The 23,880-nt window shown below is 56.0% G+C and overlaps 1 protein-coding gene across 1 annotated transcript; it reads left to right on the top strand.

The window, feature by feature from the left end:
- The first annotated feature begins 3,904 nt into the window (after nucleotides 1-3,904).
- LOXL4 (lysyl oxidase like 4) lies at nucleotides 3,905-23,833 on the top strand. Its single transcript, XM_082673446.1, has 15 exons — nucleotides 3,905-3,986; nucleotides 8,271-8,565; nucleotides 9,148-9,326; nucleotides 10,234-10,439; nucleotides 11,861-11,899; nucleotides 12,073-12,292; nucleotides 13,073-13,256; nucleotides 13,431-13,585; nucleotides 14,288-14,455; nucleotides 15,508-15,670; nucleotides 17,835-18,078; nucleotides 19,178-19,293; nucleotides 19,910-20,046; nucleotides 20,427-20,538; nucleotides 22,588-23,833. The coding sequence occupies exons 2-15, from the start codon at nucleotides 8,286-8,288 to the stop codon at nucleotides 22,656-22,658; spliced, it is 2,274 nt and encodes a 757-aa protein (XP_082529572.1). The 5' UTR covers nucleotides 3,905-3,986; nucleotides 8,271-8,285; the 3' UTR covers nucleotides 22,659-23,833.
- The last annotated feature ends 47 nt before the right edge of the window (nucleotides 23,834-23,880 follow it).

Genomic DNA, 23,880 nt, shown 5'->3' with positions numbered 1-23,880 from the left:
GAACAGGGAGGAAGATGACATTCCATATCACAAAGCAAAGCTTGCTAACGTTTCCACTGAGCCAGCTCTTCCCTCACATGTCCTCCCCTTACCCAGCAGACCGTTCGCTCCTGTCTCCCCAGGGCCCATCTCCTTGGTGAGCCTCTCCAGCCTGGCTAGATCCACCTCCTCGCTCCCCCATCCCTAAGATTTCTTAAGGTCCCCTCAGCTCCCACTCCCCAAACCCCACTCTAAACACAAGCCTAATAAACAGCTCTCAGCAAAGGGAAAACCTGTCCTCTGTTGAAATGGTCTCTCCTCCTCCATCTGTCCTGCTTTGTGTTATCACGGTCTGCTCTCCACCACTGCTGTGTCTTCGAGCCATCTCGCCCACTAGGCGGTGAGCAGAGACTGTGTCTGGTTCAGTGCCGTGACTCGGCCAGTGCCTTATATTTTGAGACCATTTATGCAAGGTTTCATGGACGAATTCGTGGAGAAATTAGAATTAGAGTTAGGCCTGGAGAACAGGTAGAAGGTGGAAAATGAAGTCAGGAGAAGAAAGGAACAGAGGGGACAGGAGAAGCAACAGTGGAGTCACTGTATCCTGTGGGCAACAGCGAGCCACTGAAGATTCTTGAGCTAGGGCATGACAACACGTTAGGAAGATCCATCCGCGCAGGATTTACTGAAGTCAGGGTCAGCCGAGATGCAGGGAAGAGAGGAGGGCAGTTTGGCCCTGGGATGTCAGAGGGCAGGAGTGCAAAGGCAGGACAAATGGATGCTGGAGGCCGTACACTGGCCTCAGCAAAATGGCTTGCCTGACGCCACATGGCTCAGTCAGTTAGAACTAGAATTCAGGTCCCCAATTCCCAAGATGTACAATTTCCTCCATACTGAGTCTCAAAGGAGGTGGGGCTGAGTCCCAAAGGCTGCTGAGGGGGAAGTTTTGCCCAGCGGGCATGGCACTGGGTACTCTAGCCAGGTTCTCCCCGGGCGGCTGCTGGCAACGTGCGAGATCACAGCTTTGTGCAGGAGATTCGGGCCTTCCCACTTGGGAGGAAAGGCCAGGCTCTGATTTGGGCGGGGATGAGGAACACCCCATGGGGAAGGGATTCGTGTTAGCTACTGTTTAATCTCTCAGCTCCTCACTCAGAGGGGTGGGCAGATGGCAAAGCTTACACCTGGGGCCCTGGGGGACTGGGTGAGGGGTGAGGAGACATGGGAAATTCCTGACATCTGTAAAGTGCTCCATGACTTCCAAAGCTTTATTCATGACCACCCCACTTTCCCACCTCTCTAGCTAGTGAATCATAGCCACCCTCCAAGGCTCTTCTTCCATGAAGGCTTCAATCCTCAGACTTCCCTCCTCTGTAACCTCACAGCCCTGTGCTTAGGCTCCAATCTACCACTTGCTACCCTCTGCCGATAGGAGCTGTGTGACTTTGGCCAACTCACTTAACCTCTCTGTGCCCCAAGTTCATCATTAGTAAAAGGAGGGTAATGAAAGCATTGTCCACAGGGATTTTAAGAGTAAATCAGATGATACAGGGAACAACAGCTCCACACCTGCAAGCTGTTATGATGATGACGATGACGCCTCATCTGTTTGGTTGACTGTGGGTCTGTCTCCCCCACCACTCTGCAGATTCCTTGAGGACAGGGATCTCACATCCAGCTTGTCTGCTTCTCCACCAGGTCTGGCTCAAAGCACAAAGCAGCCCATTTATTCAGTCCATCAGCACCTACTGAACACTTGCTATGGGTGCTAAGCCCTGTGATAGAAACTGCGTTTAGAGATAAATAAGAAGCTCAAGGGGGGCCCCAGAGTCGAGGTGGACACAGACCCGTATATCAAGAGTGCGGCAGAGGGTTTTGGCGGCAGCTGAGGCTGTGAGCACAGTCAGGCACGAAGGAGGAAGCGGACAGTCTCCATCAAGTCAAAGCTTATTGAGATGAACTGAATTGTCCCATTTGACCCCCAGAGCAACAGCATTTAAGGATGAGGAGATGGCCCTCAGCTGAGAAAATCCCACCGCTAGCACGTCATGGAGCTGGGCCTGGGACCCGAGCTCCTCCCTTCTGAAGCAGGGGGCTCACACTGACCCCCTGGGAAGTCCCTCCTTCCACTGCTCCCCAGCCTCAGCCTCTGCCCAGACTTGTAGGTTTAAGGACTTCTGGGCAGCATCCGTTCATTCCCTGGGCTCTAGCCCAGGCCGGGCCCTGGCCTCCAGGGTATTTTTAGTTCTGGGCGGCCAGGCCTGGGAGGGTGATTGGCAGCAGGTGGAGCCCATGTTTTTCGAGCTTCCCGTGTTGTTCCTGGCTCAGCATGAGAGGTGGCTGGGCATGGGGAGGGGGCCGAGGCATACCTGGCACCCCAGCCCACAGCGGGCTCATTGTCCCTGGGGGAGGGGCTGGGCCACTACTGCTCCCACTGACCAAGGCTGGAAGCATTCTTTGCTGTTGATTCATCACAGGGTACTCTTTGAGCCCAGCTGGGGTGGGGCAGGGCATTGGGGGGACATCTGGGGCATGGGCAGCCAGGGGTGAACACTAGTCCTCCAGTGGCCAGGTCAGTGTGACCTGGCTGTCACCCAGGAATCAAAAAGGTCTGCCTTGCCACCCTAGCCCTTATCACATTCTGCCTTATAGTGATGTTTGCTTACTTGCGTCTGCCTCCAGGACCAGACTGGGAAGCCCCTCCCATCCACCCCCTGCAATGTCTAGCACTCTAGCCCCCTGTCCAGCAAGTAGGAGAAAATCAAAGATGTGCTGAATGATGGAGCCTTTGGAAGACCGTCAGGCAAGGTGGGGGGGAACAAGGGGAATCAAACTGCACTGATCTGGGCCTAGGGAGGAAGCTGGGAGGCTGGAACTCTGACCATTTTACAGACCGGGGCACTGAGGAACTGGGAGGAACCAGGACTGGGGGAAAGAATCTGGAGGAACCAGGCTGGGATTCAGGCGTCTGGGTGCCCCCCAAAACTGATGGGACTCCCCTCTGTCAGCCCCTCCTACTTTTGTCTTATTCCACCGTCTCCCCGCACCCCACCCTCCGCATACACTCTCCGCCTACGAGCCTGTCAAGGGCCAGGGCTGCCTCATTCAGCTCTGTAAGCGGTTGTAGTGGAGGATTTCAGCTTGTTCCATTATGGTTTATTACGTTGGGGAGCAAGTCGTGTCTCTTGGGGCTCAGTATTCCCAACTGTACAAGGGGCCTCATGCCCCCGCAGTACTCAATAAACTTCGAGGGACCAGGGCAATGGAGAGGACTGCCTGTTACCCCAAAGACAGCACACCTACACCCCACCATCCCGACCTCATCTGAACAGAGCCACCTCGCCCCCCTGCCCGCCCCCGCCGAAAGGAGACTGCGTTGTCCGAAGTAAACAAGCCGGTGGGACAGTGAGGCGCTACCACGTGAAGGGCGCTGCGCATCTTAGGGACCCACTGACTGTAATCCCCAGGACAACTCTGGTGGTGGCCACACCACCTGGCTTTGCAGAAGAGGAAGCTGCGCCTCCGACAGGCACTCACGAGGCCACAGCGGCACTCGGGCAAATGCAGCCAGCTGGCGCCGAGCCGCAGTCTTTTCCCGGGAACGCCGATCCTCCCACAGTCCCTCCTGCTGTAGCGCGCCAGTTCCCTCCACGGAAAACAGCTGCCCCGACCCCCTCAGCCTAGCGACCCCGGGACTTCCCGGGCCGGCGGGCTGCGAGTGGGCGCCGGGCCGCCCCGGGCCGCGTCCGGGGGAGGGGGTCGCCGGGCCCTCGTGGGGGACGGACAGGGCGGGGCGCCCGCCGCGTCCAGGTCCGCCCGGGGGCGGGGCCTGCGGGCCTCCTCCGCGGCTGGCGGGCTGGAGGGCGGGGCGGGCGGAGCGGGGCGGGGCGGGGAGCGGGCGCCCGTGGGCCGCAGCTGGATAAAAGGGCCCCAGGGTGCCCCAGGAGGCCCGTTAGCGCTGCCCGGCCGCGGAGCCCCGGCCCCAGCCCCGCAACGTCGCACTCCAGCTGGTGAGCCCCTGCCTGGCCCCTGGCCAGGTCTGTCTCTCGCTGTCCTGCCTGTCTGTCCGACTTCTGTCTCTCTGGGGGTCAGCAAGTCTCTGAGGGTTCCTGAAAGCTGGGAATGGCAGGCGTGGGGGGTCCCATGAACAGTTAGCCTAGACCCCTAGTCGCTCCCCAACCTGCTGCCAATGTAAGTGACCGAGTTGGGGAGCTTGGCCCCATGGCCGCCCAGGGTGGTGCGTCGTGGCCTCGGGGTGCCTGCGTGTCTTGTTTGTGGACACGCTGCGTGTAGTGTAGCCTTTTCTCTGGCCTCTCCCGGGGCAGGGTAGGGGGAGGCAGGGGAAGGGACAGGTGGGTTCAGACGTCATTCCTGTGACAGGGTTCAAAGAGGCAGGGTGGAGCCGGGCTCTCTGAAAAAAACAGACCAAAACTGAGTATGCTGGGGGTCGGGGGGAGACTGGGGACAGAGATGGAGGGTGGGCAGAGGGCTTCAAACTCTACATGTCCTATGCCTGGACAGGTGGACATTTGCTGGCACTGTGTCAGGTCACCACAATCAGTGGTCCCAGGGAGGCAATCAGGGCTGAGAGGGGAAACCCGACCCCCTCCTCAAAGAGCTAGAGAGAGGAGGCTTCCAGTGATTCCGGAGCCTGGTTCCCACCAGGACAGCACCCCAGCGCTCTTTCTGAATACCCTTGGGCACTTCCAGCCTCTCTAGCAAGGCCAGGTCAAGCCAGGTGCCAGAGTCCCCTGGCAGCACCTGGATCAGGTGCCTCTCTCCTCCAAGCTGGCAGGATCCTGGATCTGCCACTTGGTTGCACTCAGCGCTGGCATCCAGCCCAATGCCCTCACACCACGGCTGGGTCATAAATCAACCAGCAAGAGGGTGGAATTTCATTCATCTCCCTGCCTCCCTTCCTTCTTCCCCTGCTCCCGTGTCCATCTCTCTCCTGACTGGGAGCCTGGCGCTGGAGCCAGGCTGCCTGGGTTTGAATCCTGGCTGGGCAAGTTACTTAGCTTCTCTGGACCTCGTGTCCTCACCTATAAAGTGGAGATGAGTATTCAATAAATATTTTTAAATGTATAATAAACTTATTGTGATTAGCCTGCCCTCCTCCTCAGCCTCACTCTAGCTAGCCCTTTCTCCTTCACTTTGGAAAAGATCCACTTTTGAGGCTGTTTCCTTCTCTGAGGGAGGCTTCTCAGCCTGGTCCTCTTTTTGCTCAGCTCTGGGGGAGCAGTTATGGGAGACACTCCCCTGGGTTGTGGAGACAGGAAGCAAAGACACCAAGTGCTAGGAAGGTGGGGGTCCGGGCGGGGGACTTAATGGAGGGGGTGACGTTTGAACTGGGTGTGGAAAGATGTGTAGGAATTTAACAATCTGAGATTGAGGGAAGGGGTACCCCAAGTAGAAGGAACAGTGAGAGCAAATGCTTGGAGGCTGGGAACTGAAGGATGTGTTTGGGGAATGTGAGAAGACAAGTGTGATGTGAGCGAAAGCTGCAGTGGGCAGGAAGGCTGGGAAGTGGGCTCTCCCTGCATATGACTCGGTTCCTGCTACCGCCCATCCACCTCCTGGGCGGCTTTCATAGAAGGGAGCTGATCTAACTCCAGGATTCTTCAGCAGAAGGCCACCCCTGTCCCCACGGAGGCCCCTTGGAGGGCAGGGGGCCTGTAGGCCCAGGAGTGTCCACAGCCTCTAATAAGACCTCCACAGTACTCTGGGGATGTCAGCCACAGCTACACAACTGACCTGCCCAGCCCACCCCCTGGCCCATATCGTAGATGGGGGACCTCTAGTGCCACCCCCTCATTTTAGAGGTGTTGCACCTGAGTCTCAGAGGAAAGCATCTGAATCATGTCACCTAATTTGGTGGCAGAATGAGGAGCATCCTGACTGCTGCTGACAGGGAGCGGAGTCATCTCTCAGGCCAGACCCAATGTGACCCCTGGGTCCTACCAGCTGGTGGGCCCTGAGCCCAATCTTTCTATCCTCTCATGTCATCTGGGGGAGGTCTCTATCCACAGTGACTTCGGTTTGGCTCAGTCACTAGCTGTCCACCTCCTCCTTAGGGGTGCAGGGAGGAGGGAATGGGAACATCCCAAGCAGCAGAGAGCCTTCTGCATGTGGTGACAGCCAGCAGGGAGCCTCCCCCGGCTCCTGAGTGGGGAGGGACATGAAGAAAACAGTGCTTAAGTCTGAGAAGGAAGTGTCGCAAAGAAGGGTAGCAGTACTGGGGACTTGATGTTGAGTTGGGAACGCGGCCTCCATTCCTTCTTTATCCAAAGAGAGGCTGGGACCAACCTAGACCAATGGTTCTGTAGTAGCTGTTTCAGTTGCTGTTAATAATAGCTGTCAGATGAGAGCTTGCTCTTCTAAGGGCTTAACGCGTACTCATTCATTTGATCTTCACAAGAATCGCACCCCCATTTTATAGAGGGGATAAACTCCATGAGAAAACTAAATCACTTGAGATTGAGAAACTAAATCACCTGCCCAAGACCACCCAGAAACCAATTGGTGGAGGCGGGACGTGAACTCAGGCAGCCTGACTCCCAGTCTGCACGCCTAAGCGCAGTGCTATGCCACCTTGCACCCACACATCTGCAGATATCTACGGGGTGCCACCTACATACCTGGCACTGCTCTGGGCACTGGGGGCACAATACAAAGTCCCTGTTCCCGTGGAGCTTCGTTCCTGAGCTCATCATGTGCACTTCTAGGAGCCCACTGCCCCCAGCCCTGGGCTCACCAAAGCAGGCGGCTTGGTAGCTGAAGTGGGTGGGACTGGGCGCGGCCAGGAACAAGGACCGATTCTCAGCCAGAAACCGGCTTGTGGGGAAGGGAATGGCAGGGGGCCCTGTAAGACGCTCCCCACTGAGACTGACCAGCTAAGGAATCCCCCTAAGAATAGCAGTGGCCATGGGAGAAAGAGGGAGTCTCCCCAGAAGGAGCCCTTTTAAGCCTCAAGCACCGAAGAGGAAGCCCAGGACCCGACTTTCTCCCTCCACTTCCAGGCCAGCCTCAGCTTCCCGTCAGCAGTAGAGCTGGCCGTGGAGGAGCTTCGGCACTGGTGGCTGCAGATACTCTAACAGCTCCAACCGGGGATGACCGTCCTCTGTGCTCGTCCCAACCCTGCTCCTAGGAGCAAGGCTGCTAATGTATGAGGGGGAGCCCCCAACTCGTCCCCTGTAAGGACCCAGAGAGCATATGACAACAGCTTCCTGGAGATGGGAGCCCTCTTCTGTGTGTGGTCACTGCCTAAAACCCTCCCAGGGCCCTTTACTTCCTGCAGGATGAAGGGCAAACCCTCTGCACGGTGCACAAGGCCCTTGATCATCTGGCCCCAGCCCGTCCCTCCACCTCAGTCCCCTCCAGGCCCCCAATACTGCAGTACAGGGTTAAGAAAGGGCACTCCCTGCTCTTGCACAAACTCACCTCTTTCCCTGTTTCCCTCTTTCCTCATCCTGTTCTCTCTACCTGGAATTCCCCTTCTCTGAAGGGGAATAAGAGAACTCTTATTCATCCAACAAGGCCCTGGTTAAGTGTCCCTTCTCTGATTCCTCATCTCTGAGCTTCGTGAGGGCAGAGAGTAGTGTCTGATGTGTTCACTTCTGTGTCCCAGCACCTGGCCTAATAGTTGGCCTGAAGCAAATATTTCAAAAATGTTCGTTGACTCAATGTACAAATTATGCATGTAGGTGGACCTAGAGGTGGAGCTTGCTGTGTGGCTTGGGCAAGTCTCTTAAACTCTCTAGGTCCCAATTCCTTATGTCTAGAGTCAGGAAGTTGATCCAAATACCCTCTATCTCCTCCAGCTCAGACAGTCTAGCCCTTGGGGGCTCCCCATGACTCAAAGTGTAGGCACCCCCACCTTCTACATATAAGACGACATCAAAAATGGCTGTTCATTGAGCACTGGCCGTGTGGCAGGCTCGTGATAAGCACTTTATGTAGGCACTTTACATCCATACTTTATTCAACACTCACAACAGCACTGGGAGATAAGGATTACTACCCCCACTTTACAGATGAGGAGACTGAGGCTCGGGAAGGCTAAACTTCAACTTCCTCAAGGTCATATGGCCAAGGAATGGTGGGTTTGAACCAGATCGACTAATCTCAGAGCCCAGACCCAATCCATGCCACCACACACACACACACACACACACACACGCACACGCACGCACACGCTCTCGGAGGGACCTGTGCTACCCTTTGTCTCTGCTAGCAGAAGAGACCCGAGGTCAGGGGTAGACGTGGTCATCATTGTCACATTTACTCGTTCCCAGGTGCCTTGACCCACAATGTGGTCCCTACCAGCTGCCTTCCCTCCTCTCCTGCTGCTCCTGCTGCTGGGCCAGACCCCTCCCAGCAGGCTGCAGTCACTGAGCACCATGAAGCTACGGCTGGTGGGCCCAGGGAGCAGGCCGGAGGAGGGCCGCCTGGAGGTGCTGCACCAGGGCCAGTGGGGCACCGTGTGTGATGACGACTTTGCGCTTCAGGAGGCCACGGTGGCCTGCCGCCAGCTGGGCTTTGAAGCCGCCTTGACCTGGGCCCACAGCGCCAAGTATGGCCCAGGGGAGGGTGAGTGACCGGTGCTCCCCTGCAGGATGACGAGGAGATGGTAGCGGGCTTCTCTCAGGGGCTGGGCTCCCTGAGGCTCCAATAGAACCTGTCACGTTCCCACCAGTCCTTTGATACCCAGCTCAAGTGACCACCTCTGTGAGGCATTTCCTGAGTGCTCCAGCTGCAAATGACCTGTCCTACTCGCCCATTCTCACTTGCAGTGAGGCCACCACCATCACCACCATCACTACCACTCAACTCTCAGTTCCTTGAATATAGCAATCACACACAATGGGTGCTCAGCAAATGCTGTTGAGTGAATGACTAGATGGATGAATGAGGGAACAGGTAGATCTAATTAACAGACCTACCTGGCATTTTCCAAAAGTAGATTCTATGGGACCTGAGGCCAAGAGGAGACACTAGGCAGGGATGTAGATACCAAGCTCCCAGGAGAACCAGCTCCTCTCTCCACCCCCATTTTCTACTCAGGCTTTGGAAGAGGAATGTTGATAACTGTGGGGTCCTATCCAGGAGGTAGAGCCCGTGACTTGCCTCTCTGTGCCTGTCCCTGAGCATCACTCATCCCCTCCCACACAGGACCCATCTGGCTGGACAACGTTCACTGTGTGGGGACAGAGAGCTCCCTGGACCAGTGCAGGTCTAATGGCTGGGGCGTCAGTGACTGCAGCCACTCGGAGGACGTCGGGGTGGTGTGCCACCCGCAGCGCCAGCGTGGCTACCTTTCTGAGAGGGTCTCCAATGCCCTTGGGCCCCAGGTGAGAAGGCCGTTCAGGCCCTGGCCTGAGCTGAGGAGGGGGTCAGGGGACAGAGGGCGTCCAGGTGGCGAGCCTGGAGGAAGAAGGAGAAGAAAGGGAGCAGAGCGCGGGCTGGGGCCCTGAGGCCTGCTTGTGGCCTGGAGCAGGTGCACGGGTAGAGGGCCCCAGCTTGAGAAAGGGCGGGCAGGGAATCAGAGGCTGGGTCTGCCGGAATCACTGAAGCTGCTCCCCACGAGGGAGGCAGCAGCAGGTAGGGCTTGCCTCAGCCACAAGGCCCGGCCACAGTTGCTGTCTCTTCCTGGCACAGACAGCTCCAAGCTAAGAACAGCCCAAGCCGAACAGCAGGAGCAGGCAGGGCAGGTCTCTCGACTCTACCCTCTGCTGCCAGACGGCCTCAGCCTGAGGACAGCTGGCCGTGGCCCACTGAACGGGGCAGGCCCTGACAGGGGGCTTCGCACCGGTCTAAGTCATCCAGGGTTAGGGCGGGGGTCTCGTGGGCCAGAGGATCCTGCTGGTGGTCTCAGGCAGCTGGTCTGTGCCCATCCTCTGCCCTCCCCAGGGTGGCGTGAAGAAGGCCCCCTTGTGCCTGGTGGAAGCCTCCCAGACTCCAAGGGCTCCCATCCTGGCCCCAGGAGAGCATGGCTCTGCTTGGTTCTCCTGGAGTTGAGGAAAGGACCCTAAACAAACCGAGCTTCTGCCTCCTACTCACTGTGTAGCTTTCAGCAAATGCCTCCCCATCATCCCCAAGGACCGAGCCACGTGGCCTCTGTTTCCTGGCCCGTCCCATGAGGGCGCTGGGTGGGGTGATCTCTAAGTGCTCCGAGCCCCAGCTTTCCCACGTGAAGACCTGCAGCGGGCTCAGCGGGGGCAGGAATCCTGGGGCCCACGGTGACCACGCGTCCCACAGGGCCGGCGGCTGGAGGAGGTGCGGCTCAAGCCCATCCTTGCCAGTGCCAAGAGGCAGAGCCTGGTGACCGAGGGAGCTGTGGAGGTGAAGTATGAGGGCCACTGGCGGCAGGTGTGTGACCAGGGCTGGACCAGGAACAACAGCAGGGTGGTGTGCGGGATGCTGGGCTTCCCCAGCGAGGCGCCTGTCGTCAGCCACTACTACAGGTAGGAGGACAGCTGGCTGGAGGGCCGTGCGGAAGGCGGGGTTGTGGAAGCGTCTGAGTGTGTGTGTGTGCGCGCGCGTGCACGTGTCTCTGTGTGATGTGGGACCTTGGAGACTGCAGTGAGATTGGCAGGAGTAGTGTCTGGGAGGACATTCAGTGGGTGTTGGGATTGGGAGGGAAACAGGCCCGGTGGAGCAATGTGCCTGGGTTTCCTGGGTTATGGATCCCTCAGTAATTAAGACAAGAGTGAGGATGAACTTGGAGACCCTGGGAAGTTTCTAGAAACAATCAGAAAATAAACATCGTACTTGCCAATCAGATAAAAAGAATTGACTATAGTGCAGAGTACTCCCCAAATGAAATGTAAATAAATGTAAAATTGTGTCCCTGATTAAAAAATTAGACCTAACTAGTAAAGTACAGTGCTGCTCGCAAGTACAGATGGCCTGGGTTCTGGTCTAAGCTTTGCCAACAACGAGCTGTGGGCCTTGGTAGGGCATCTGGGCCTCAATTATCCAATCCGCAGGGAACTGTTTGAACTTTGTCTCAGTGAATTTCCTCAACTGCGATCCAAGCCAGGCTCTGACTGGGTTGCGTCCAAGCCAGGCGTGGGGTGGGGCGGCATTTGGGAGAGGGAACATAAAAATATTCTGTCAGAAACGTGACAGAACTGTCCCAAGACTGCATTAGCCTGTAAACGATGACGAGTCATAGTTCTACCAGCTCCGTCAGTGAAAACTTCGTATGTTTCTCATCAAGGGATAAACCTCCCACGAAACATCTGAGTCATCTACCCTTGCCCATCCCCAATCACTTTTAGTTGGTCTGTCCCGTGTCTCTGACTTAGATGACCCTGGTTTCCAAGGCCAGCCACGTGGCCCCATCCTTGGGGATGACTGGGAGCTGGGCCCCTGACTCCCTGCTGCCCGGTAATTGCACATCTAGGCCTCGCTGGCTTGCCTACCTCCCCTGAGGAGGGCAGCCCTGATTATAGCCTCAGTATCTCTGCCTGGGCAGCTCCCACCAGAAAGGCCTTCAACTTCCACCTGTCCCCAGAGGACTTTCCCCAGGGCCCCTTTTCTGCGGTTGCCCCCTGAAGGCTGACCTTCATCTGGACTGGGGGAAGGGCGAGCTTGGAGCTGCCTGCCCCAGGGCAGCCCGGTGCAGAAGAGACACCCACTTTGGGCTTAGTCAAGGGAACTTGCTCGCCCTGCTTTCCTTCCCTGTAAAATGGAGATCATCGTCATCTGTGGGGTGGCCACTCCCTCAGGACTGTGGTGAAGCTCAGCACTGAAGTAAGATTAATGAACAAGTTTACAAACTGAGTCTAGTACAGACTCAAGGACAAGGATGGAGAGGCAGGGTGACGGCGGGTAGGACTTCTGCACCCACTCGACTCCCCGCCTGTTTGTTCCCATCCAGGAAAGTCTGGAATTCGAAGATGAAGGATCCCAAGTCTAGGTAAGGAGCAGCACCCTCAGGGGAGGGTGCAAAGGGGTGTGGCATGAAGGGCCTGCTTCCCCTCCCTTCTCCTCCCCTCCAGTCCCCTCTCCCCTCCCCAGTGCCTTGGCCTCCCTGAGTCCTGAGCACAGCCCTCAACCCCTCCCCTGCCCTCAGTCTCCCTTGTCTTCCAGACTGAAGAGCCTGACAAAGAAGAATTCCTTCTGGATCCACCGGGTCAACTGCCTGGGAACAGAGCCCCACATGGCCAACTGCCAGGTGCAGGTGGCACCAGCCCAGGGCAAGCTGCGGCCGGCCTGCCCGGGGGGCATGCACGCTGTGGTCAGCTGTGTGGCAGGGCCCCGCTTCCACCCTCTGAAGGAGAAGCCCGGGAGCAAGGAGTCCTGGGCAGAGGTGGGTCCCATGCAGGCCTGGAGGCACAGGCCCCACCCCACGGGGAGGCGCTGATGGCGAGGCAGAGGAGGAGCGGTGAACCACCCCTATCAAGGGGGCATCAGTTCAGACTGGGAGGAGGAGAGCAACTCACAGAACGTAGAACTTTGGGATTTACTTAAAAGGGACGTTTATAACCCTACCATAAATGGAAAGCTGACAACTGTAATTACATTGTAGCTACATCCCATTGAGGGCCGAAGGCATGGAGCCCGAGCCTGGCCCTTCGTCATAAAAAGCAATGAGCAAGTGCTAGTAGGCACTGGGGCAGGGCAGCACCATGTGAGGGGGTCTCCTCGATGAAATCGGAGCAGGCGGGCGGGCATTAGAACAGAAGTGACTTGCCCACTGTGCGTTTCATTGACACATGTCCCCATGGGTCTCTAAAATCATTTCACAGATCTGCTGCGGAAGTGTTGCTCTGGGTTCAGCCCCAAAGGACAAAGCAGCAGTGAGGCTGGGCAAGAGGAGGGGACTCGCCTAGTGAGCAGGTGGCAGGCTGTGAAGGCCAGGGAGCCCCAACTCCTAAGGCTCTTTTGTTAGGGCTGGAATCTGTGATTACTGTGGCCGCTCTTTGTCACCGAGGAAGGGGGAGGTCGAGAAAGAGCTTATTCAGAGGAATGGCCACAGAAGTCAGAACTCCAGGCCTTGGCTCTGCCTGTCCTGAAGGGGCTCTGCCGGGGGTGTAGCCCCTACCCCTGCCTCCTCGGCCCTCCCTGAGGCCGGGTTTTCTCCCAGCAGGAGATGAGGGTGCGCCTCCGCTCGGGGGCCCAGGTGGGCGAGGGCCGGGTGGAGGTGCTCAGGAACCGCCGGTGGGGCACGGTCTGCGACCACGGGTGGAACCTCCTCTCCGCCAGCGTCGTGTGTCGTCAGCTCGGCTTCGGCTCTGCTCGGGAGGCCCTCTTTGGGGCCCAGCTGGGCCAAGGTGAGCGAGGAGGCCTGGGGTGGGGTGGGAGAGCCTGGATGTGCCGCCGGTCCACCCTCTGGTGGTCCTGGGGTGCCAGGCCCCAGGCCGGTTCTCCCCTTCTGTGGAGGGGGAGCCGCAGGTGTGGGGTTGCAGAGATGGACCTCCCATGGCCTCTCTCCCTCCCTTCTGCAGCGCTGGGGCCCATCCACCTGAGTGAGGTGCGCTGCGGGGGCTATGAGCGGACCCTCAGTGACTGCCCCTCCCTGGAAGGCTCCCAGAATGGTTGCCAGCATGACAATGATGCTGCCGTGAGGTGCAACATCCCTAACTTGGGCTTCCAGGATCAGGTGAGCCCCGAGCTAGCCTGGGACACTGCTTGGAGCCAGTGGGGAGCGGTTCATGAGAGCCTGCCTGGAGCCAGCCTGGAATGCCCTCTCCTTTGGGAGCCTCCCCTGGCCTGGCCTACTTCCCCTCAGGGCCGGGTTCTAGCCTTCAGAGGTGTCAGAATATCAGTGGGACTCTTCAGGTGCATGGGCTCTCCCACCCCACCCTCTCAGGTCCCCTGTGAAGCTGAGAGAGACGGTGCCTAGGGCAGAGGGCCACAGGATGTCAGCACCCGGGAGTGACACTGGGAGGCTGAGTGGGGTGGTCAGAGTTCAAGGGTCACGCTAACATGGACTGTGGGCAAGTCTCTCGCCTCAGACCTTGGTTCTCTTCTGTAAAATGGGGTCAGCTGTCCCATAGGGTCATTGTGAACGGGACGATAGCTATGAAAGCCCTTGGCAATAGGCACGTTGTCATCAGTGGTAGGATTTCAGGTAGCAGGAGGGCAAGTACCAGAGTGAGAGCCCCAGGTGCAGGCACCCAGTCAGATTTCTCGAGCGGGCAGGGACGTTAGGGACTATCTGATAAAACGTCCTCACTTTACAGAGGAGACTAAGCCAGAGAAGGGGAGTGTCATGTCCAGGGCTGCAGGTTTCCAGGCCGGCAGCCCTGAGCTCTCCCCTGCTAAGGCGGCCCCGCCCCTCACACACCCCTGACCATTGCAGGTACGCTTGGCCGGCGGACGCAGCCCCGAGGAGGGGGTGGTGGAGGTGCAGGTGGACGTGAACGGGGTCCAGCGCTGGGGGGCCGTGTGCAGCGACCACTGGGGCCTTAGCGAAGCCATGGTGGCCTGCCGACAGCTTGGTCTGGGCTTTGCCAACCATGCCATCAAGGTAGGTCCTTGCTGTGCTCCAAAACTTCCTGTGCTAAAGCTGCTGACCCTTCATTCATTCACTCAACAGTTAATTATGAGTGAAACCATGTGCCAATATAATGCTGGGTGCTGGGATACTGTGGTGAACAGGACACACAGTTCCTGCCTAACGGAGCAGTCAGTCGCCACATACAGTCAAGTGAGGGATGCAGTCATTCATAAAACGTTCACACAACAGGCACATAATTGTGTCTGTAGGAAAAATGAATAGAAGTGAGCCAGACGAGGTGGGGGAGGAATAAAGAGCCCATGCAAAGACCTTGCGGTCGGAGAACGCTTGACTCTGTTGAGGAAATCAGGGGCCGGGGGTGGAGTGCGGCTATCAAGAGGCAGTGGTGTGAAGCGCCAGGGTGAAGGAGGAGACGGGCCACACCATTCAAAGCCCGCAATGCAGACTTTTAAAAGATTTCTTCCTTGCTGTGCGGCAAACAGTTGGGATGGAGATTAACATGAGTACAGAGAAACTATTGCAGTAGCCCAGCTGAGAATGGTGCTGGCTTGGACCCGGGGAAACAAGTGGATAGATTCCAAAGATATCAAGGAAACAAGATCAAGAGGCCTGGGGCATGGCTGCCATGGAGAAACCTCTTCAACTTCGCCCACACTGGCCTGCCAGGCAATACTGGGCATACTTCACCCGGGAGAACTGGGCTCAACCCCGAGCACAACCGACCATCTAGGGTTTTATGAAGAACAGCTGGGGAAATGGGACAGGCCTGCGTGAACAGGAAGGGAACAGGACCTTCGTCTTCAAACAGCTGAGGTCTGCCGTCAGGGACAGTGATGGCAACAGGGCCAGCGGTGGAAGCCATAGCAGTGGATTTTTGCCTCGACACATAGAAGGCATTTCTAATACCAGAGGGGTCCAGAGTAGCATCACTAAAGATTTCAGGCCAAGGCTGGGCACAGCCCGGTGTGGGTGGTCTGATGGGGTCCAAGCCTCAGATGGGAGTCAGGTGACTCTAAGAGCACATCTCAGCCCTGACTGGGTGATGCTGGCTGTTTTCTTAGGACACCTGGTACTGGCAGGGGACGCCGGGGGCCAGAGAAGTGGTGATGAGCGGGGTGCACTGCTCAGGCACAGAGCTGGCCTTGCAGCAGTGCCAAAGGCACGGGCCGGTGCACTGCTCCCACGGTGCAGGGCACTTCTCAGCCGGAGTCTCCTGCACAGACAGTGAGTAACGGGAGGGGCCGGTGGGACAGGCTGGCCCGGGCTCCCCTAATTTTGCAAGGCCACACCTCCTGTCCTCAGGGAGGGCCCTGAGTGCTGGTCCCAGCTCCAAGGTCAGCAGGGTTAAGGGGTGGAAGGAGGGCTGGATGCAGAACGCCAGCTCTGCCATTTACCACGTGCGGGGCCAAATCACCTGCCACACGGGGATACAAACCCTGCCCTGCCCATCTCATGGAGTTACTGTGAGAATTAAAACAGAGAATATGTGAAAATGTAAGGATACACAACAGTGTTTTCCAATCGTCGCATCACGACCAATAGTTTATAAAAACAGGATAGAAAACAATGATGTGATACATTTAGTAAGGGTAATATTTTTCTCTTGGAATTATTTATGTGTGTCACAACATTAAATATATTTCTTACTACAGTCTGTAGTAAGAAAAGAGTTTGAAAACTGTTGTAGAGGGTGTGGAAATGTGAGGACACATGGGGCCTACGGTGAGCTGTGGGACTCACCCAAAAGACTTTAGGTCAAGACCATTTTGAGGCATCGGTCTGCCCCACACCCCCAGATTCTTGGGGTAGAAGCATCTGTTTGACATCTGCCAACCTGGTCTGGGCCAGGATAACCGTATCCAGTCCAAAGGCTGCAGGCTGCCACCAACCTGAGTGGCCACTTGACCTTCTTCCCAGCCAGGCTTCAATGCCCAGACATCCTTAACTCTTGTCAGCGAGCTCTAGGGCTTCCTCTCTGTCCAGCGCATGCTGGAAGAGCGCCAGCCCTTACAGCACACCCTCCCCTGCAGGGCGATGGGGCCTGCTCCCCCGCCTCTCCCCTCCCAGGAACCTGTACCCCTCTGTCCTACCGCCTGGAGTGGCAGCTCTTCTCCTAAATGCATTTGATGTTTCACAACGGCTGAGCACAGTCAGCCGACCTGCCATCTCTGTGGTCATCCCCATTCCTCCTCTGTAATTTTTCTCCCTTTTTTCTTGCCTTTACCCTCTCTTCTTCTCTCTGAAAGCACTCTTTTCCCTCAGGAATTCTGGGGTCTGTCAGTGGGCATATCCTTAGCTCTCTCCAAAATATGCCTCAGGAATTCCAAGAGCATTTAGTGGTAGTACAGACACCATCCAGCAAACAAGCTCCCACCTTCGACGCCTGTGTTCCCATCTCACCATCGTCAGTGCAAGGCTCACCCATATGATAGCTCTGCCCCAAATCTAAAGTGTAACCCAGTTTTTGCATGAACATTGAGAATTGGCAAATTTCTCTCTTGACGTTACATGCAAAAGCTGTGCCTTTCCTCATTTCTGTGCTGACACAGTGAGGGACAACACGCTGGCCTCTGAGGAGGGTAAGAGCCCCCGTGACAGGAAGGGAGCGGGAGAGGCACTGAGCAGCTTATGGAGACACAGGCTCTAGCATGCTGGATTTTTACGCACCAGAACGTCCACGATGCCTCAGAGGAGAATGCACAGGATGCCCTGGTACGAACACCCCTGATAGCAACCAGGGTAGAACAGGACGCTTGGAAGAAGCACAGGCTTAGGAACTGCAGCAGAATGCACCAGAACGGTAGAACCCGGGGCAGGCTTGGTGCTTAACTCTTCCAGCTCTCCAGCCCTCTCCTTCTGCCCCTCGCATTGCTGGAACTGAGGCCCAGAGAAAGAGTGAGCTGAGGTAACAAGCTAGGGGTCAGCAGAGCTTACTGCGGGGTTATATGAGCTAGGCTACAGAGGCACTTAATGGGCTGAAACGCATTCTACAGAAGAAATACTAGCTTACATCAACTGCATGCTTACCGTGGGCCAACCATGATCTAAGCACGTTACAGGTACTATCACACTAATCATCTTCTTCTTCTTCTCCCCGTCATCCAGATGAGGAAAATGAAAGACAAAAGGCTGAGCAAGTCCCAGAGCTAGTTAATGGTGTAACTAAAAACCAAGCCAAGAGAGGAACCCAGGCAGTCTGGCCCCAAAGCCAGCAAGCTTAGGCTAAGGTGATAGAACTTTCCTGCTATTAGAGCTCACATCTCCTGACTCTAAACCGCCCTACTCTTCCGGCGCCTCCAAAAGAGCTTAGTCTGGAGGCAAGGCTGTCCCCTAAGCCAGGGAGCCAAACCGGCTGCCTTCCTAGCCTCTGGGTCTCCACCGTGCCCAGGTGCTGCAGACCTCGTTCTGAACGCCCAGCTAGTGCAGGAGACGGCCTACCTGGAGGACCGCCCGCTCAGCCAGCTGTACTGTGCCCATGAAGAGAACTGCCTCTCCCAGTCCGCTGACCGCATGGACTGGCCCTACGGACACCGGCGCCTCTTGCGCTTCTCCTCACAGATCCACAACCTGGGCCGGGCCGACTTTCGTCCCAAGACAGGACGCCACAGCTGGATTTGGCACCAGTGCCACAGGTTAGTGCCTGCTTAGGCCTTGGCTCTAGGGGAACAAAACCAGGGTCCAGGGAGCCAACCGGTGTGGTCTCTTCCGGGCAAGCCTTCCTGGGAGGGGCGTGCGCTCTGGGAAAGAGCCTTCCTTCCTAGACACCTCACTGGCCTTGCCTCCGGGCGGCAGTGAGGAATCCCAGGAGCATCAACCTGCCCTCTCCATCACTCCGTCGGCTGCCCAGGAGGTACCCACATGTTCATCTCCACCACAGTGTCCAACAGAGCAGTCCTTGCCAGCAGAGCTGGTCTCTGTTAGAATGATAGTGGACAATTTTTCTGTTGGCCCTGAGGCCTTGTCTTTAAAAGCCAGGTGAAGTGGGGACTCCTAGAAACCTGGAGACCCAAAATAGCCATCCCATCCAGGGTGCTGGCTGTGCCGAAAAAGCTAGCTGGTTTCTGCAGCAGCAAAGCGAGGCCCGCAAGGAAGAGCTGCTGGCGCTGGAAGGAGACAATGAGCGTTCTTTCCTATCAGGAGCCTCCAGCCCAGACAGAAGGAGAGATGATGTCTGTGACAAAGGCAGAATGGAAAAGGGTGTTTTTTTCCTTCAGGACACAGCCGTGGGTGGGGAAAGCTGAGAAGAACAGGCAGTGACTTTGGGACTTGGCCTTGCTGAGAAAATAAGTACCTTTCCCGGCAGCATGAAGAGCTGTCATTAGAACTGGAAACAGTGGTAGCAGTTTGGGCCCAGGCTGGCAGGGAGCAGAGGAAGCATCCCTCCTCACTCAGCAACTCAGCTCCTGGGCTGGTCCCTGGACGTGTCTCTTCTTTCCACCTGCAGGCCTCAGGCCTTGTAGCCAGGCAGCCTCCTGGAGCTTTGACCTCTCCTCACCCGGGTGAGACCCTAGGTGACAAGGGCAGCTGTCTTGCTGCCTGGCAGGGGTGCCAGAAAAGTAGGCCGTGGGTCACACTCATCTTGGGTTTGGGGGGGGAGAAGGGCACTGCCCTGCTATTGTAACGTTCCTCTCTGGGTAAGGATGGGGCCTAGTGCCTCAGCCTTCCCTACCAGCTCCTCTGTGAGGACCCTCTCCTGTTGCTGCTGGCCTGACAGCTCTGCCCCTTCTGCAGGCACTACCACAGCATTGAGGTCTTCACCCACTATGACCTGCTCACTCTCAATGGCTCCAAGGTGGCTGAGGGGCACAAGGCCAGCTTCTGTTTAGAGGACACAAGTTGCCCTACAGGTATGTGGTTTCCTGTCGGCATATCCTCCTCTGTTAGATTCCTCGGCCCCTTTGGGCTCGGGATCCCCTCTGCCCTGCTTAACAGCCTAAGGCAGCTGGAGACTCCAGCCTGGCAACAGTCAGCACTCAAGGCGACTCAAAAAGATAAATTTCTTACCCTCTCTACTTCCTCTGCATTCCCAACATACTGTGTACCACTTTTGAAATGCCTAACGCTTTCTCTTTTGGATAATAGTTGCAGACCTGTTTCACTCCTAAGTCCTTTGGGACTTAGCATGGATTGATTGTCTGATTCCTATTCGCACACCCACAGTTCCTAGCCCTTAGAAATGGCATGGTAAAACACTGGCTCTCCTCAGGGTTGTATGGGCAAATGAATTAGCGTAGTAGGGCTGGAATCTTCTAATCACATTTCCTAGGCCAACAGGAATTTCCACTAGTGCATCCAAAGAAATAATCTCTGTCACAGATGGGCTTTGCTATGGTGCTGGATTCATGCTTAGTAGGAATTCTGGCTCCAACAGGCAAGATATTTAGCTGAAGCCCAGGCCCCTAGTCTGACTGCATTTAATTGGCAATTCAGGGACTCAATAACTGTCAGCACCCTCCATTACAGGAATGCAGAGGCGCTACGCATGTGCCAACTTTGGGGAACAGGGAGTGACCGTTGGCTGCTGGGACACCTACCGACATGACATTGATTGCCAGTGGGTGGATATCACAGACGTGGGTCCTGGGGATTATATCTTCCAGGTAAGTGAGCTTAGGGATTCCCCACAGGAGGTCCATTTCTTCCAGATGTTCCAAAAGCTCCCTGAGGTCAAATGAAGAAAGAGAGCTTCATAAATAGGATCTCTGCCAGGTCTGGCGCTTGAAGGAGCTACACCGTAGGGGAAGGGATCAGAATCCAGGACGTAGGTTTGAGTCCTGATTCAGTGAACAAGGGGCACGTCGCAACTCAGTCCCCATCTATAAAATAAGGACCTTACTGCCTACTTCCTGGGGTGGCTGTAAGGGTTAACAAAGAAGACGAGCACAGTTTGCAAGACAACATGAAATGTAAAGGATGTCACAGCCACTGTCAACTCAGAAGCCCAGTCACCTGTTTTCAGCTGGCCCATCTCTCACCCCAGGTGGTTGTGAACCCCAAGCTCGAGGTGGCAGAGTCCGATTTCTCGAACAACGTGATGCGGTGCCGCTGCAAATACGACGGGCAACGGGTCTGGCTGCACGACTGCCACACAGGTGACTGCGGGCCACTGTGAGACCAGCCCCATGCGAGCTCGGGGAGCTGGAAGACCCTGTGTCCCTGTGTGTGACTTCAGTGTGTGTACAAGGCTGGGGAGGGGACAGAGATGAATTGCCTTTGACAACTTCATAGAAGTTCATAGATTTCTGGAACAAGCTGCATCAGCCCCACCCAGTAACTATTCCTACATCCCTCTTTGTCCTTAAGGTTGTTTGGATTGTAATCTCAGTCTGCCATCTGTCCTGGAATCTTTCCTTTACTTCAGGCCATGTCAGGATTTCGCCTTTCCAGTCTGTTATTTCTCCCCTTCCTTTCATAGGGTCTTTCTTAGTTGCCTCCATCCCAGGCTGACTGCCTCACAGGCAAACGTAGAAGTCCCCCGGATCCGTGTTGCTACCGCCAGCCCTGATCACTGCTTACAGGACGCAGACCACGGAGAACAGGGCTCAGGACACTTGCAGGATTGGTAATTTCAGGCAAAGAAGCAACAATCCAGTGGGGAGCAGAGTAAGGAGGTGGCTGCCTCACTTGCCTGTACAGAAAGGAAGCAGTTCCTCTACCTTAGAGTTTAAAGTGCTTGTATTTGCTGTGGGGTGTGTGCAGTCACTCCCACGCTTTGCACACAGAGGGTGGGGCAGGTGTGTTCATTTAGTCCACAAACATTTATTAAGACCTACCTCTGTGTTGAGCACTGCCAGGCACTAGGAACATAAATAGGAGTAACAGGCAGAGCTAAGTGTCAGGTAGGGTAAGCAGACACGCAAATGGGTAACCCCAGTCCTACTGGGTACCCCAGAGCGCTGTGAAGCACTGCTGAGCAAGCAGAGCGCCCTCCGAGCAACCACCTGGAGGCCAGCCGGGGTTTCGCAGAGGAAGGGACATCTGAGCTGGCTGCAAGGAGAGGCACAGGTCAGAGAGGGGACGAGGAGAAGGCGCATAGGATTTGGCTTCAGAGGGCTTCACTGGGCAGCAAATCCAGTTCCACCACCTTCTGGCTTTAAGACAGTCAGGAAATCTCCTCCTCAGAAGCTGTCTCTTTTGTAAAATAGGGCTATGCAGTCACACCTACTAGAGCTCTTTGCAGGGAGGGTTACGGTGGCTCCTGCTGAGAGAATGGACTTGATCCTGTGGGCTTCTGGGAACCACTAACAAATTTCAGCCAAGGAGGCAGGGAGATCAGATCAGATTTTCAAAAGATAACTCTGGCAACAGATGGAAGACAGTGAGAAGAGGAATATAAGCATTTGAAAATCGTGAGACTGCGTAGATGCTGCTGCCATTAAGTGAGACAGGAGCGTGAGCGAGATCAGGGGTTGGACCCTAAGGCTGCCGGCGTGGAGGCACAGCCTCCGTGATGCTGCGGGCAGGCTGCAAGAGGGCCAGGGCAGCAAGGAAGGAAAGACCACTACGCAGCTCTGACCCCTCCAGGGTCCTTGCAGGAAACACAGGGCACACTCAGGTGAGAGTAGGAGGTTATTTAATGAGAGGACTACACTGAGGTGTGAGTAGGACTAAGGAGATGAGGAGTGTTGAGACGTCCAGGGATAAGCAAAAGTGGAATGTTGTTATCACCTTGGGCTTGAAGGGGCAAAGTGTGTCCTGGAGCCAGGCGAGCGCTAGCACTGAGGAGGAGGGAGCAGCGGGCAGGAGACCATCACTGCACAAAGAGGGGAAGAAATGCCCTGGCCTCTCTCCTTCCATCCTCTAATCTCGTGCTGTTTCTTCCCAGTGACCTACATCAGTCGGCAGTCTCTAGGGGTCAGGTCTCCAGGGCATGAGAGAACAAGAAGGGTAGAGAATGAACCTGGGGAGGGGCGAGGGAGAGTGGCCAGCACAACCCTTCCCACTCAAAAGCCTATCTTCCCGATGTCCCTGCAGCTACGCATCTGTTGGCATCCATTTCCATAAAACGGATTGTTTGTGCCCACGACTAACCTGATGGAAAGGCTGAGCTGGGCAGGATGTCTTGGTGTTTGTGACGTTGTCAGGGAGGGGATGAGACTCCGGTCAGGTCGACGACTTACCTGCCCTCCTCTGGTCCGCAGGGGACGCACACCGAGCTAACACAGAGCACTCCCCGGAACAGGAGCAGCGTCTCAGGAACAACCTCATCTGAAGGCACCCCTGCGCACCCCCAGCTGCTGCCCACACACCAGATACCTCAGCTTATTGGAGCCATGCCCTTCACAGAGCCCTAACTCAGAGGGTAAGGGGCCAGTGCCAAGGGGCACCAAGAACCAGCTCAGGAAGCCTTCTGATGGCAAGATCACCACACCAGGGCGGCACTGCTCCCTCAGGATGGCTCTGGGTCTATCCCCTGAGGGCCTTTGGTCTCTAGACTATGGCCTTTGGGCTTTGTTCAGCTGAGCTCCTCTTCCATAGGAGACCCAGTCCTTCCCGGATCTTGCCCCAGAGTTCATGGTTCAAGAGCTATCAGTTCCTTAGGAATGGACTGTGGCCCAGTCCCCCATCTAAATGGTGCTTTGCAAATGTCTTGGAGGAGGACCGAAATACACAGGAGGAGAGGTCAGCTCTCTGCTAGGAGCTCTGTGCAACACAACTTGTATCAAAGTCACAACTGGCAAAGAAGCTGGTGAATTCAGTCCCTTGCTTGATAGGTCCGCATTTAGAATTCAGCTACCATACTCTCTAGAGTCTGTTCTTTAGTGCCCTTACCTTTACCCTACAGCACATATGGGTGTTTCTAATATCCCTGGAAGCTTAGGCCTCAGGCATCCCCTTATCTCCTGACGGGCCCAAACCACCAGTTACCGAGTGCTTGCAACGGGGCAAGATTCACTGGAGTGGCCAGATATGGCCTTCCCGCAGAGCAGCAAGAGGAGGCCGAACAGAAAGAGTCCCGGGGTGCTGTGGACCCCAGCTGCTGCCAGGCCCTCTGCCAAGGGAAGAACACTTGCCCTGACCCCGGCAGGCAAGGTCACTGTGTGCCTCAGGACCGGCCTAAAGGTCGGGTCCCCCAGGCTTCTGGAGTGAATTTTGCATTGAATAAAGTTTTGCAGTGGAAAGAACATGGGTCAAACAGGCCGCTCATCTCTGCAGGAAAAAGAAGACAGGTCTGGTAGAGTGGAGGACAGGAGACTACGGAGAGGTCAGAAGGGGAACATTTAATTTAGTTAAGGACTAAACCTAGGAAAGGCCACCATCCCTGCTTGACCTGGCTGTTGGCAAGCCCTTGCTCAGATGGTATAAAATCCCATGGTCTTCCTGGACATGATTCTTAATCCTGTCTCCACTAAGACACACTTGAGAGATGATCCTTACAGGTCTGATGCCCTGATGCCAGTAAAGGTTGCTCACTATGGACTGCTACAAAGACA

The sequence above is a fragment of the Grampus griseus genome, assembly GCF_964374135.1.
Source record: "Grampus griseus genome assembly, chromosome: 16".
Classification (NCBI taxonomy): domain Eukaryota; kingdom Metazoa; phylum Chordata; class Mammalia; order Artiodactyla; family Delphinidae; genus Grampus; species Grampus griseus.
Note: the sequence above shows the minus strand (reverse complement) of the source record. Positions and strands in the feature narration are given on the sequence as shown.